Genomic DNA, 16,398 nt, shown 5'->3' with positions numbered 1-16,398 from the left:
TATACATACTTGTTCACTGTTATTTTATTTAAAATGTTATTTTAAAAATGGTTATTTTTCCTTTTTTGAGATAAATGATTAATTTCTAAGGCATTAGCCCTCATCACATCATCAGTTGGAATGGTGTATAGAGTTCTCACATTTAAATAAAACACAAAAGTAAACATAATATTAAAAACATTTCACAAATTTCTAGACAATTACAAATAAACTGTGTAAAACCCTATGCTCTGGTATAAAAGGTACACAAAGTATTTGCAGCCAAGCAAAACACAAAGCTTTATTAACAGACTTACTACAAACAGCTTAGTAACCCACTGTCATGAAGGTAAGAAACTATTGTCTTCTTTATTGTTTTCAAAGTCAGCAGCAATATCATTTCTCAATCTATACCTCTTTGAGGTTTTCATACATTGTACACTCTTAAAGTATACTTAACTGTGAGCTGTTTGTCACACAGATTACACATTGGTCTTTTTTTCACCAGTAAGCATGTATGAATTTTTTAATCGTGTGACAGATTCTTAGTCTTTTCAACATCATGTTTTGTTGGCGAGTCAATATATCACATCTCTCTCCTATGTTTGGTTAAAATTGTTGTGAGTAATGATACTGATTTCATTTGTAAATGTACAGATAGAAACCATCAGTAAAGTAGACCAATATTCACTCCCAGCAAAACCAAAAGAAAGTACGTGCAGAATGTTTTTGCTTCCAGGAAAATAAGGCAACTATCTTTTGAAACATAAAAGGAGTAGCAGTCTTGCTTGTTAATCTCATGGAATATTGGTTCAAAAGTGTATAGTAAGGCATAAAGAAATTGATTAAGAATCATTCAAGCCCACCGTGCAGGTCTAATGGTTAATTTGTTGATTTTCTAACTTGAAGGTTCTGAGGTTTAAATCCTATTAAAAGTTAGTTGCTTTTATACTGATCTGAATAGTGAGTAGACAGTGGATACTTTACACTAATGTATTTTGGTGGTTGGAGTTCAATTAACCAGACCTCTCAGGAATGGCTGGCCTGAGTCTGTACAAAACTACACCTCATTTACATGTCATTATCATCCTCACCTCATTGGGTCATGGGGATTACTTATTGTTCACTAGTTGAACAGATTGCCACGTAAACAGAAAAATAAAGTAACTCAAAATATTGTGGTATGTTGAACTCTAATTTTTTTCTTGCAGTACAAGGCATGTCTAAACAGCTAAATGACAATTTTTTTGGTGTAATAATTCAAGTGCAATTGTTTTTCTTGGATGATTAATTCACCATACAAGCTTGAAGCTTGTCCATAGAAATATGAAATTAAGATTTTACAATGTATAAAAAAACCATAGGACCATCAGGATGATCATCCCATACGATGATCATAGGATCATCCTATGGGACTTAAACCCAGGACCTCTGAATGAAAGGTACAAATGCTACTACTCTGCTATGGTAATTAGATAATTAATATCCTTAAAATCCTTGAATCTGAATATCCTTAAAGCCTGGACTTAGCACCTACTGAATACGAGTATTTTTCTGGTAATGAAGAAATGGCAATTATGATAGCATTTATAAGCTTGAGGATTGTCAAAAGGCCAAGATTTGGCCAGATTGTACAGAGAATCCTAGTGAAAACAGTTACTTTTATTCAGATTTGAATACTAGATCATGGGTATCCAGTATTCTTTGGTGGTTGGGTTTCAATTAACCACACCTCAGGAATGGTCAACCAGACTGTACAAGACTACACTTCATTTACATTCATGCATATCATCCTTCATCCTCTGAAATAATAACTTACGGTGGTTCCAGAGGCTAAACAGAAAGAGAGACTGTACAGAAAATATTGTTATACTAGTATAGGTATACTATACTGTATTAATACTTACCATATAAATATTAAAGCAAGTATATATGATGTGTAGCAATCACAAAAAATATAATATTTTTATACCAATAAACCTATTTTGGTGAAAAAAAATTAACTGTTCAGCCAAACAAATGTCTAAATTTTATCCAGACATAACTTTTTTTAGATATTATTATCTTAAGTCTTTGGCAACTGATTTGACGTTTAGGAATAATACTATATTTTTTTCAAATTTTTAGGACTTAAACTACAGGAGAAATGCACAATATAAAAATAATCCTAGTTTAATTGCTTCTAGCAACAATTTGTACATTACTTTGTTATACACAAGTTAATGAATCTTTTCAATTCAGTATCAGCAGCCATATTTATCCATTTCTGGCCAAAAATTTGATGACTACTTTTTGTGACTACATAATAACAAAAATTACACAACATATACAAATATGGAAATAATATTACTAATGGGTTAAGATTTACTGTGGTACTATAAAAGCACTGAAAGATAAAGTAAACTCCATATAAACTAATTGAATTGAAACACATATCATATAATGTTTCAAAACTGGAACAGAATTAAGAAAGTTACTATAACTTATAGAACTTAATTTTTACTGCAATATACTTAAACGTAGAATAAAATAATTAATGGCTTATTAAATGGAGCGTGTGCCTAAAATCATAAACCAAGATTAAAAAATACAAACAGTACAAAAATATTTTAATGTTTTTATTGATACATATAATTTATATCATTGACATTATATTAACTGAATTAATTTAGATTTTTATTGTAAGAAGTTATGCTCGATTTTCATTCTAATTTACTAATGTTGTTTCATTAGCATTTTTACTCATTGCATTATTCTTAAGCTCTCTATAGTAACAAAATAAAGAAATGGATAAGCACAATTTCAAAACTGAAACAAAAATAAAAGGCCAAAATAGTTAATTTATATATAATCTTCAATGTATAAACAATACATTTATGTTGTTTGGGTTTTATGTTTGTAAAAAAATAGTTAAAAAAAGTAGTGTAAAAATTATTTTTTTAAACTATATATTTTTTTATCACCAGAGGCTGTTTGGGTAAATATTTTATAAATCAGTCATACTTTCATATTATAATATGTTCATGTTATAATATGCATTTCAGGTGATTAATACAATATCATTGATCAGAATAGATATGTATCCTGAAATATGTTTTTTTTTTTTATTAAGTTGAGATTCCTTCATGAACAGATTATTCTAATCCTTGATTCTGCTTTTTTCTACATGTAGTGCTCATAAATATATGTAGAATTTGATTTAAAATGCACTTTATTAAAAAAAAGAACAAAACAAAACGTAAAAAATTAAACATTATAGTGAACCTTTGTTTTTTAATATTTACAAATTGTGTTTTTGTTTTTGAGAACGGAACAGCAGTAATCTTTTTAAAAGCCACTTTATCTTAAGAAATTCCAAGAAATATTTTAATGTCTCAAATTATTCTTTATCATATTTTAAACCTGTGTTCAACTGAAAAAAGTATTTGTTTTTTTAAAACATAATCAAAGTCTCTGACCAAGATTAATGGAAAATTTGATGCAAGCATATTGCTTGTTGACTATCAAAAACTGTAGACTGATACTAATGCATAATTATGAAATTTTATATACTGATTGAATATATAAACTCATTATGATACCACTTGATAGGCCTTCAATGTTCTTGTATAGATTCATCATAAAACCGTTATGGGACTTTCTGAAATAAAGTCTTAACCAATTGTCACAAAGTATACCTAATTTTATGTCCTTACTTTTAGATAAAAAGCATTTCTTGAATATTCTTTTCCATTCAATACAACTGTAAATTCAGTTGTAGAATCAATAAAAGTAACTATATTGAACTTCAAGTTGAAATAGTTTTTATAATTATTTATAAATAAATATTACATTAATTTATCAGATAAATTAAAATAATAGAATTAAATTTATGCTTATCTATTTTAAATGAAAGGATATATTATTTCCAGTTAGCATCCTAGTAAATTTGGAAAATTGATGTCACAAATTAGAAAATGTAGTTCGTTAAAGGATATTTGATTTGTGAACATCAGTCGGTAAAATTTGGTAAATTTAGATTATTCCAGCCTCATATCTAATTTTTATGAAACTTAAAATGTACATTATTTTAAACTAAATAGAACATAAGTGAATTTAACCATCCCAACAAGTATTACCTGCAAGAAATGCCCTTTGAAAGTTGCTTAATGATTACAAATTTGGGTTATAATGTTTTTTTTTTTAATAAGTTAAGTTAATCTAACATTACTTATTAGTAACTACTAATAAAGCATGTAAATAATATTAAGACAATTGCATTGTGATTTTACAGAAACCAAGCACATTTCATGTATTTAAATTAAATATTCAATGAAATTAATGCTTAATTGTTAACATGTGGTCAGAAGTAAACATACAATAACCAAGAGTTTTTGGCATGAACAGAATCTAGTAATATAATTGTGAACCTCTGTCTCATCCGTTCTAAGTAATGCATGATTGATTTTACAAATTATTTTTCTAAATAATTTGTAAAATGTTATTTATTATTATTTTTAATAATACTTTTTTAAATTATAAAATATTATACTTTAATATTTTGTTAATAATGGTAAATGTTTTTGAAACTTCTTATAAGAGATCTGTTAGCACTCTGTTGAAAAGAGAAAATCATCAGATTGATTATCCACATGAAAAGACACAAAATGTTCCACCAAAGTTACTTTTTGAAGAATGTGTCTTGGACACAGTGATTTTGCAACAACTTGTTACACTACATTATTTTATATCAATATTAAATATACATATAAATTTTATAATTACTTATACATATTTTATAATTAATCAAAATTAAAGGTAAGGATGATATTACACAATATCAGATCGTGAATACTAGAATTATGGACACTGGTGTTCTTTGGTGGTTCGGTTTCATTAACCACATGTCTCAGGAATAGTTATCCTGAGATTGTACAAGACTACACTACATTTCATCCACTGAAATAATTCCTTACGGTGGTTCTGGAGCTAAACAGAAAAAGAAGTATAAGGCTCTACAATACAATTAACAAAAGTTGTGGATAAACAAATATTAATAAATATAAACTTAAATAAGTTAAGATGTATATTCCAAAAAAAACAAGTTTTTGTACTGTTTAGATTTACCGCAATAAATAAAACCAGCAGGATTCAAAGAAATGTTGGCGTCATTAAAAAAATATCTTAGAACTTCCCACATTCCTGTCACAAACAGATAAATATCTATACAGACACATGCAAGGATAATCCATAAATTTTCCTGTAACAAAAATAAAAATGTTATTTTATTAAATTTTTCCATATGTTAATTGTTTAAATTAACAAAGCATGTATGCAGAGAAGTATGAATTAAACTAATTGAAATAGTGTTTTGAATGAATTGAGACTGTGCATTGCTACAAACATCACATTGTTTTAAAAATATTTTAATTCTAATGATAAATTACATTATTAAAGAAATCTCCTGTTGTCAGAAATGAATTTTAAACACCAATTTTAAAATCATAATTTTGGAAAATTTCTGCTCATTAATATAAATCATATTTGTGTATTCAGAATACACAAATAAATAGGGTATATACTATATATAGGTAGCAACTGCTACAAACAAAATTTAGTTGTGACATGTAACATTTATGAATAAAATGAAAATATAAATTACCACAACAAAAGTTCATATATTTACCATATTTTAACTAAAAATGTTAAATTAGGGATGAGTGTCCTGCTGTTAAATAAGTTAATGCTAAATAAGTGAGTGTCCTACTTGGTGATGTGCTAGAGGGATCATGCCTAAGAATCACTCAAAGCAAAATGTTATCAGTGCCATTCAGTGGCACTGATAACATTTTGCTGAATGTTTAAATAACACTTGCTGAATGTTTAACTTCAGTTCATTGATTGAGTGGGATTCAATTAATAAACTCTTAATATCGTCATTCATTCTGTGAAACCTCCTATATGCCTCAAAAATCGATTTTGAGTTATATATATCACTGGAATCGGCTTTTCAAACTCTACAAGTCTATGAAATCCCTTATGTGCTGAAAAAATTGTAGCTAATGCTACAATGAGAAAAGAAATCTATGTAAAAACAGAATATTTCTCAACTTTAGAAACCTCTTATGTAACAACATTAATCCACATGGGAGTTTTCCTCTTTTTGATATTGTTAGGCTTGTTTGGCTTAGGGTGAACTATGTTATGTGAACTAGATGTTACTTAAGAGATTTCATGCAATCAACTGTTTCTACTTGTATTATTGTGATTAACACATGTGGTTAATGGTTTTTTGTTTTCTAGCTAGCTTGTGTTTTTGAAAATATGAATAAAAGTAACCCCACCATTTTTAGTCGTGGGAAAATTCTTCTGAGCTTAGCAACAAGAAAATTTACTTGCAATTTAATTTCAATTCCTTTTTAATATAACTTGTATAATTCAATTTAAGGTTAGGATGTACTAAATTTAGCTATCATTTTCACTGATTATTTATGAAAACCATTAATGATATCGTATGAAATTTGTGAAAATTAATTTTTCCCTAATTATGGTATTTGCTTACGGTATTGACCTTTAAGCAAAATTTGTTTTAAGATTCTTTAGAAATAACTTTTGGTACTCTGATTAAAAATCTGTTACGGTTACATTTTTCCTTATAACCTAAAGTATGTTATAATAGAAAATTCATTACACTTTTTTTGTTACTGATTTTATTGTATTATGTTCTTTTTCTAGAAACCCAAGAGGCAGAAAAAGATGAATTTGTTGATGAAATTGAAACAGAAGCTAACATTGAAGCAGTCCAGAGCTCCTGTCCTTTAGACAAAACTGGTAAGTCTTGATGTTTAAAAGATTTTTTTAATTGCAGTCTTTGCAGCCATTTTTACACACTAAATTGAATCTATCCTTTAACTTTATTTTAATAAATTTAATTTTTTTTAATAAATAGGTAATATGTTCTAGTAAGCTGATAATTTCTTGTTAGATTCCTTTTTTTTAGATGTGTGTTTTGCACATCTAATAACATGCTGAATGTCTTGCGTTATGATCCTATGCTACAAAGTGAGCACTATAAATCAGTTAAATAATATCTGGTAGCTCTGTCAATAAAATAAAATTCATAAAGTTCATAAATTTTTGTTCACTACCATATTATTAGCTTTTATAATTTTTTTCTTTTAGGTACCCAAGATCATTTCAGATTAGTTGAAGGTATATTAAAAGCAGCGGTAGATGCAAATGCCAGTATCGAATTAGTTCAACAAAATGGATCTTCTTTTGATGAAGCGAATGAAGATAGATCCTTTTTTGTAATTCATTGATACCAATTTCAGGTAACACTGCTGTCTATAAATTTTTAGATTCTAACAATGAATATTCACAAGAAAACAAGAGTTCCTCAGAAAGCGTCACTATCAATAATACTGTTGCTGAAGAAAAAAAATACAAAATGAGATACTCTATGAAAAGATTACAGATCAGGCATTCCAATTTGAAAATACATTTGAAGTTCTTTCTGATGAATCTTACATTATAACCGAGGTTGTGGAAGATCAGCTGGAGTTTATTGATATAGTTGTCTCAAATAACACACCAAATAATAATTCAAGCGCTATTTCACCATTGATTGACTCTGATGTTGTAAGTTCTGAAAGACCTAGTATTGAATTGACTTATTAATGAGGAAGTTGGCTCAAATATTCCTACTGTGACTAACATCTTTTGTGAGGAAGTAAATAAGGTTACAAAGCCAAAAAAATTAAGTGTTGCCAAGATAAAAAAACATGAAGCGTTTAATAGAGCTTCGGGAAAAAAGTATTTAGGAGATAGAGTTGGTACAAAGGTGGTAGGAACAATTGTAAAGGAAGCTAGGTCCCTAAAAGGTAGATGTAACCATGTCTTATTACCCGAACCTTCGAAAAGAACAAATCGAACTTTTTTGTGCGCTACAGTATCTGATACCAAGCGACAGGAAATATTTAATCATTTCTGGCATAGTCTTACCTCATGGAAAGAAAAACAAACATTTGTGACAACTTTACTAAATTCAAGATCCATTATTAAAAGAAGAAGCTCCACAGATCTCAAAAAAGCCAAATTGAAGGGGGCATGACAACCTGCTAGAAAATGGTAAGAGTATGTAGAAACATTTTTTAGACACTTGATTTTGGAGAGGATACATTTAAAAGATGGGTTTCTAGATCGGGACAACAACCCAATAAGGTAAGTGAGAATGAAGAATCAATTGGTGAACTAGATGGACAGACTGATAAATTAACAGAAAAGAAACAAAAAAGAGATTATAAAAAAGAAAGAAAAAAGTTCTTAAATTTAAAACGCCAGGCTATAGTTGAAAAACATAAACTAGAAGCAAATAAAATCAGTGCTCAAACAGAACATGAAAAAGCAACTAGCGAGAAACACAAGTTTCTTTTCGAGTGGATTGCTTGCACTTCTTCCAAAGATACCAAGCCATTATTACCAGAAATCTACTGGTAAAACCAACTGGTTGAACCAATTTTTTTAAATCATGGAATCACATGCATGAGGAATATGCTAAATGTAGTAAAAATAACTGTAAGTTATATATGGGTGCCACTTTGTTTACAAATATTTTAAAAAAAGAGCTTATTATTGCCATATATAAACCTAGAAAAGGTCAGTGTGATGTATGTTGTGCCCACAAGGCTGGAAATCGTTCAGATGAAGAGTTTCAGCTGCACATTGAAAAGAAGGACAGAAGCGCAAAAGCTAGACTAGATGCTGTAGCAGAGGCTAATGAAAAGAACTTGGTGATTGCTATGGACCTTCAGAGTGTCCTTCTGGCACCAAAAACTGAAGCCTCATCCATGTATTATAAATAGAAATTACAAATTCATGATTTCACAATATATGAGATAAATTTAAAAGATGTGTATCTGTATGAGGCAGATGTGTATGTGTGACATGAGGCAGAAGAAGGGGTTACTAGCAATGAGTTTACAAAATGTATTATTGATTAACTTTCATCAAAAGCAAGTTGTGGCTACAAAAATGTTAATTTCTGATTGGTGCAATTATCAGAACTGAAATAAAGTTCTTGTATCAGCTTTAAGTGATTTTGCTATAAGGCATTCAATAGAAATTAATCAATTAATTTTGGAAAAAGGGCATACACATATGGCTGCAGATAATGTGCATGCAACACTTGAAGGGTACTTTCATCGCCCAATTAATGGACCAAGAGACAATATACCTATATTTACCTATAGGTAAATACCATATACCTATAGGTATACCATACCATTACCTATATTTGTCACATAAGGATGGCTCGCCCTCAACAGCCATACATAATTAAAGTAGTAAATTATGATTTTATTCAAAATTACAGAAATATGAAAACAAATTTGTGTTCTCTGACACAAGGTAGAAAAACTGGTGACAGTTGTGTTACTGACATTCGGCAACTACACTATCTTGAAACTGGTGAAATTAATTACAAACTGGATTACAATGAACATTGGTCTCATTTACAACATTGTCGTAAGTTATATGAAAATCCAAAACTGCTACCATTATATAATTCAAGAATCCCCATAAGTGACATGAAATATCAACATCTGCAGGAGCTTAAAAAAGTTATAAAGATTTTTGGCCCTTCTTTGATGGTATTCTATTCAGTTGTGCAGGAAAAATAGGAGCAACAGAACATGTTAAAGTTACAAGATATTAAAAAAAATTTAAAGAAAGGTGTCAACAAATTAATATTTTTAATCAAATAATATTATACTCTAAATTTATTATGTAAAACTATATTGTATAGAACTGTTACTTTAATTTTAATATAATGAAGCAACATTATTTTTAGTTTGTAAACCTAATGGTAATAATTCAATACCAAGTTTCATTTTTTATTTACAAAAGTCTGATTAACTTATAATATTAGTAAGTTCTAGGTCAGTAGGATAAAAAACTAATTAAATATCTCTTATACTGTATTTTTGTACTGTTATCTAAAACAATAAAAGTGTTTTGTGAGTAATGTCTTTACTTTCTATCTCTACAGTTATTTTGTTTCCTAATAATTTCAATAATTAAGAAAAACATTTTATAATATAAAGAATCTAATAATATCATGAACACTTGTACTAGGTTTCAGTTTAAGAAAAAGCAGGCAAAATTAAGTTTCTAGGCAGACAGATTTTTTCAAAGCATATTTTTCATCTATAACATGTTTAAAACACCCAAGAATAAAGTTCAAAAGGCCCTTTGTAGCCAGCCGATCACCATTGTTTGAAATCACCTATGTCACAAAATAAACACATATGTATTTTTTCGAATTGTAAGAAATCTAAGTCAGTAATAGATGAAAAAACCTTGTTTACAAACAAAAAGGCAAATCATACAAAGAATTTATCTTAAAAAACAGGTAATTAGACATCTTAGATTAAATTTACAATATAACTGTAATATTACATAATTCAATTCCAAAGGTTTTTCTGCTCTCCTGAAAAATTTAGGTTTTTGCACATAGGAGGTTACATAGAATGAATGATGATAAACTTCAAACAGTCCAAAGAAAAGAAGTAAAACTAGAAAATCTGGGGAACTTGGAGGCCATCGCTCTCTCCTAACAGTTTATACTTCTGCTAACAACAGAAGCTGAAAGCTGCATGAACATCTGCTATTGAATTATTTGATGTGCGAAATATTCCTCTGTCTTGTTGAAAGAAGCCATACTCTTTGTCAAGATCTGTAAACTGAGTGTAGAATTCATAAAAAATTATACAATAAACTTCTATATTGACAATCAGTTAAAAAATATTGTTCCCAGTACACAATTACCAGAAAAAGTACACCATACACTTATTTTCCCATGGTAAAGCATGTGGTGAGAATTTTCAGTCATCCAGTACACAGTGTTGTGCAAATCAATATGTTCAAATAAATAATATCAAGACTCATCTGACATGAGATACAGTATCAAATGTGTCATTCTATTCTTATTTTTAATAAGATGCTTCAATGTTTTAATTTTTTATGTGTTAATTTCAAGTGCTCTCATATGTTTAGCTATTTACTTGCAGGATAACAAAATATAAATATTACAGTATTAACAATAATAAATGAAAAAAGATTGTAACAATAGTTATTAACAAACACAATTAAGTTTAACTTAATAAGCAAGTTATACTTTCTTTCAACCAATAAGTTTGTAAAGCCAGTTAAAAAAGAAACATCAACCTTCCAATTTGCAGCACCATAATGAATCATGCTTCTAACTTGTCCCACTCAAATTTTTTCGACATTAAGTTGAGCATAACTCAAGAACGGCTCCAAACTTTATCAAATTTTTATATGCACAACTTTTACTATTACAGCATATCTAAGTTTAAATGAAGTTGATGTAGTAGTTACATATATATATACCCCATATATATAGTGAATGGTATTTTCATTCTTTTACATTAAAATGTAAAAAAATTAACTTTCATCCCTCCCACTCCCACTATGTGACCCAAAAGTAATGCCGTACTTTACTTCGAAAAGTTAGTAAAAAAAGATATTTCTAAAAACATATTTTTTTGAAAAATTTATAAAGATAAAAATACTGATAAACATAATTTTTGTTTCCTAACATGCAATATATGATTTTAATCTATTTTTTTATGCTGAAAACTAATATGAACTCAGAATCTATCACCCACCATTTTTGAAAAATGTTTAAATTTTAAAGGATTTTTTTTCATTTTCCAACGTATTACACCTTTAATTAAAAAAGCATATTAAACTTGATTAGGATAAGACCTGGTCTCCTCATGTAGTATGCACTAATTGTTCTGTATATTTAAGAGGATGGATATTTTTTGTATTGTTAATTTGTTATTTTCCTTTTACAAATAACAAAACTCACAATTTGATAGTTATTTTAACTCTGAAATGTGTTAGTTTATCTAATTTCAATTTTTTTACTTACCATGTATGCTCCTACAAGTTGTATTACATAGTAAATTATTACAAAAATAATCGTTCTTAGAGACCGTTTGTTCATGTCTAAAAATAGAAAGAAAGAAAAAGTAAAAATAATTTCAAATCAAAAATAAATATGTATGAATAGAATTTTTAATAAGTAAAATTTATTAACCAGTAGATTTGGTCAAAATTATTAAACATGCATGCACGCACACACGCACATGTTTTATACCTTCTGTATTGTATTGATAATTGAAATTTAATTTGATTAATGGACTGTAGAATAAACACTGAATTGAACATAACAACTTTATTAACAAGAAATGATATTAACACTTTTAACAAAAGAATATTGATACATAATAGTTGGCGACTTGGCCATGTTGTGTAATTGCTCTCTTCATGCACTAACAATTAATGAATAAAATTAGGAAGAAAAACATTATGTAAGAAAAAAGAAGTAAAACTAATAATATAACATATGTAAAAAAAGAAGAAAAACTAATATTTTGTATCATATGGTGTACAAGACAGTAGCGCTACTAAGTGGTGCTACTTGAATAGTTCGATCTTATGCAAGCGACGCAACATACCGCCCACCAGAAATCGATATGATTTCTCACTTAAATAAAGTTACTGTTTAACATAATATTAGTCACTGGTGGGTAACGGCCATAATTTTGTCACTGGCCTTTTAAACACTCCTAAGGAGTTTCGAACTGTTACCACACGAACTAGATTGTCTGGACCGGGATAAACGTTCTCAATTATTCCCAGCTTCCATTGAAGAGGAGGAATGTTGTTTTCTTTTATTAGCACCAGATTTCCAGGTTTCAGAGATGGTGATTCGGAATTCCATTTAGAGCGTTGCTGAAGCTGAGATAAGTAATCAGCGGACCATCGATGCCAAACATGTTGAACACATTTGCTGAACTAACTGCCACCTGTTAAGCCTGTTTATAGGGATGTCAGTTAGGTTATGATCTGGCAAGGAAGTAAGTGGGCCACCTACAAGAAAATGTCCAGATGTCAAAGGTTTTGGGTCGGATGGGTTGCAAGATAAGGCACATAAAGGTCGAGAATTAAGACAAGCTTCAATCTGAGTCAGAATAGTATTGAGCTCTTCAAACGTAAGGGCTACATTTCCTACCACACGTCGGAGGTGAAATTTTACTGACTTTACAGCTGCCTCCCAAAGGCCTCCAAAGTGAGGGGAATTGGGAGGTATAAAGTGCCACTGGATGCCATTTTCATATGCAGAGTTTACTATTTTTGTCTCACGTGGCTAGTATTTAAAAATGAGTACATCGAGCGAAGCAAATTATTTGCACCCACGAAGTTTGTTCCATTATAGCTATAAATGTTTGAACATAGACCTCTTCTTGAAGTAAATCTCCTCAGTGCTGCTAAGAATGCATGAGTTGATAAATCGCTGACTAATTCCAAATGTATCGCCTTTGTAGAAAGACAAATAAATAGAGCGACATAACATTTTGTTTTTATCTTTGAATTCCGCCCACCTTGCCGAATTGTCAGAGGTCCGGCGTAATCTATACCAGAGTTCATAAATGGTTTGTATGTTACCTGAGTGCGATGACTCGGCAATTGATCCATTAATTGTTGTGACTGTTTTGCCTTAAACCGGAAGCATAATAGGCACTTGTGTAAAATTGATCTGATGACATTTTTACCATTTATTATCCAGTACCTCTCATGTAATTGAGAATGAAACAATTGAGGTCCTGTATGTAACATTCTCAATTGCTCGTTTATGACTATTAATTTAGTTAGATTGGATTTGGGTGGAAGAATAATCGGATGCTTGCCATCAAAATTCAATTGAGATAGTTGCAATCTTCCTCCTACTCTTAAGCAGTTCGTGCTGTCTAGGAATGGATATAATGAATACAATTTACTATCTTTGGAGATGCTTGAATTGGTGGTCAATTTCTTGATTTCAGTTTGAAAATTAATGTTTTGGGTATGTATGATACAACGTAACAAAGTAGATTCCTTTTCCTTAACTGATAAGACATCTCTATTGATACTATTATCTTTAGTTTTCAAAATTTTAAAAAATCTTATACAATAAGAAAGCGTATTTATCATTTTTTGTAAAGACAAAAATGAGTCTGATAAATCTAGCAAATTTGTGGTTACCACAAATGAAGTAGATACATTGCGAAGTTCACTTGAACAATCAGCTTCTAAGTTAGTTTCATCAAAAAATTTATGATTCCAGTATTCTGACGGTTTGTTAAGCCAAGAAGGCCCATACCACCATAATTGATTGATCTGTAATTCAAATGCGTCGTTTCCACGAGAAAGTACATCAGCTGGATTTTCATCTGTAGAAACATGTCCCCAAACACAGCCATCAGTTAAATCTTGGATTTCTGAAACTCGATTTGCTACGAAGGTCTTCCATTTTGTTGGTAATGCTGATATCCAAGAAAGTACAACTGTAGAATCAGTCCATAAATAAATTTTATTTATAGTTAATTTAAGTGCAGGGTTTACAAAGTTAAGAAACCTTGCCATCAAGAGCGCTCCACATAATTCCAGTCTTGGAATAGATATTTGTTTTACTGGAGCCACCCGTGATTTAGAGCAAAGGAGTTTAACTGATATATTTCCAAAGGTGTTAACTGAACGTAAGTATATACAAGCTCCATAAGCATCTTTTGAAGCGTCAGAAAATCCATGTAATTGTATATCAAATATTTTTCCAGTACACTTGACTAATCTAGGAATCTTAATTTGTTCGATGAATGGAAGTTTTTTACAAATGTTAGACCATTTATTAAGCAGGTTTTTTCTGGAAGTTTATCGTCCCATTCTAGATTTTGGAGCCATAATTGTTGCATGAATACCTTACACTGCATAATAATTGGACCTAACAGACCAAGGGGGTCGAATATGGAAGATATTGTGGCCAAAAACTGATCTTTTAGTAAATAAGTTGTCGGTTTTTACATTAGTTGAAAAACATAACGAATCTTGAATGTGGTTCCAAATTAAACCTAATGTGTTGATTCCCTCGCTAGAAAAGTTAAATGTGTGGTTTGAATCATCGGTTTCGGATACGGATTCCAGGAGAGTAGGTCGAATCCCGCTTGCTTCAGAATTGCTGATATTTCACCTTGCAGTTGCATTGCCTCAGTTAAATCATCAGCACCAGTTTGTAAGTCATCGACGTAGAAGTCAGACGTATCACTTCAGAAGCCTTAGGAAATTGTATTGAGTTTTCATTGGCCAGTTGTATAATGCATCTTGTGGCGAGAAATGGAGCGAATGCTGTTCCATATGTTATTGTTTTTAGTTGGTAATGGCCAATTTCTTCTTCACTAGAATTTCGCCATATAATCCTTTGAAGATCATAATCCCTTGGATCAACCAGTACTTGTCTATACATTTTCGCAATGTCGGCGGTCATAGCGTATACATGTGTTCTAAAGCGTAATACTATCGATATTAAGTCTTGCTGCACAGTCGGACCTACCATGAGCGTGTCGTTAAGGGATATTCCATTGTCAGCCTTAGCTGAGGCATCGAATACGACTCGTAGTTTGTTGGTACTACTGGTTTGTTTGAATACTGTGTGATGTGGTAGATAGTATGGTCTCTCAAAGGTATCATTGCATGTCAAAGCATCGTTTCTTGTTGGTTGTTCAATTACCTGCATGTGATCGAGTTCAAGATATTCCTTAATAAAATTGCCTTAGTCCTCTTTAAGATTAGTGACTTTGTTTAATTTTCTCTCTAATAACAAGAATCAGCGATGCGCATTGTCGAAAGAATCGCCAAGGGGTGTATGGTTTTGTCGTCTGGGTAATCTAATAATGAATCTGCCATTGATTTTGCTTGAGGTTTTCCAGAAAATGTTGTTCGCACATCCTTTCTTCTTTGGAGCGAGGAGTAGTTTTAATCTCCTCCAGTTCCCAAAATTGTTTTAACTGATTATGAATATTTAGTTCTGAATTAATAAATAGTGACGTTATTTTAGGCGGGTTTTCAATTTCATCTGTTGATGGTAATCTACCTGCGACTATCCAACCTAATGTGGTTTCTTGAATGACTGGGAAGTTCTCAGTTTTCTTTATTCGACCTTTCTTCATTAAATGTAAATACAATTCAGATCCTATCAATATGTCTATATTACCGGGTGTGTTAAAATGATAATCCGCAAGTTTTACGAATTTTGAAAGGTTCCACGTACTCGTATTGATGGGTTCGGAGGGCATAGAACTTGTAATGCTAGGTAATACAAAACATTTAATTGTAGTAGCATATTCTTGATAATTTGAATGTAACTGAACGGTAACATTGTATTTTACGGTGGCTGAAATGTTATTTATTCCATGAATTGGTAGATTTTCCCGTTCACGCTTTAATTTTAAACGCTGAACCGTGTCTTCAGTAATGAAGTTAGCTTGCGAGCCTGCATCAAGCAACACCCTGCAAGGTTGTAGCGTTTTTTGTGAA

The 16,398-nt window shown here is 30.4% G+C and overlaps 1 protein-coding gene across 1 annotated transcript in view; it reads right to left on the bottom strand.

Moving 5' to 3' along the window:
* Positions 1–2,633: 2,633 nt before the first annotated feature.
* LOC142331802 (uncharacterized) overlaps positions 2,634–16,398 on the bottom strand; it is a 37,891-nt gene continuing 24,126 nt past the window's right edge. Inside the window, exons 3-5 of the mRNA XM_075377925.1 lie at positions 11,918–11,994; positions 5,086–5,218; positions 2,634–2,787 (exon numbers count right to left, since the gene is read on the bottom strand). Coding sequence (XP_075234040.1) covers positions 2,687–2,787; positions 5,086–5,218; positions 11,918–11,994 — 311 coding nt within the window. The 3' untranslated portion in view covers positions 2,634–2,686. The remainder of the gene's footprint in view (positions 2,788–5,085; positions 5,219–11,917; positions 11,995–16,398) is intronic.

This window comes from Lycorma delicatula, chromosome 10 (assembly GCF_047948215.1).
Source record: "Lycorma delicatula isolate Av1 chromosome 10, ASM4794821v1, whole genome shotgun sequence".
In the NCBI taxonomy this organism is placed as follows: Eukaryota; Metazoa; Arthropoda; class Insecta; order Hemiptera; family Fulgoridae; genus Lycorma; species Lycorma delicatula.
The sequence above is the reverse complement of the archived record's forward strand: the minus strand, read 5'-3'. Positions and strand labels throughout refer to the sequence as shown.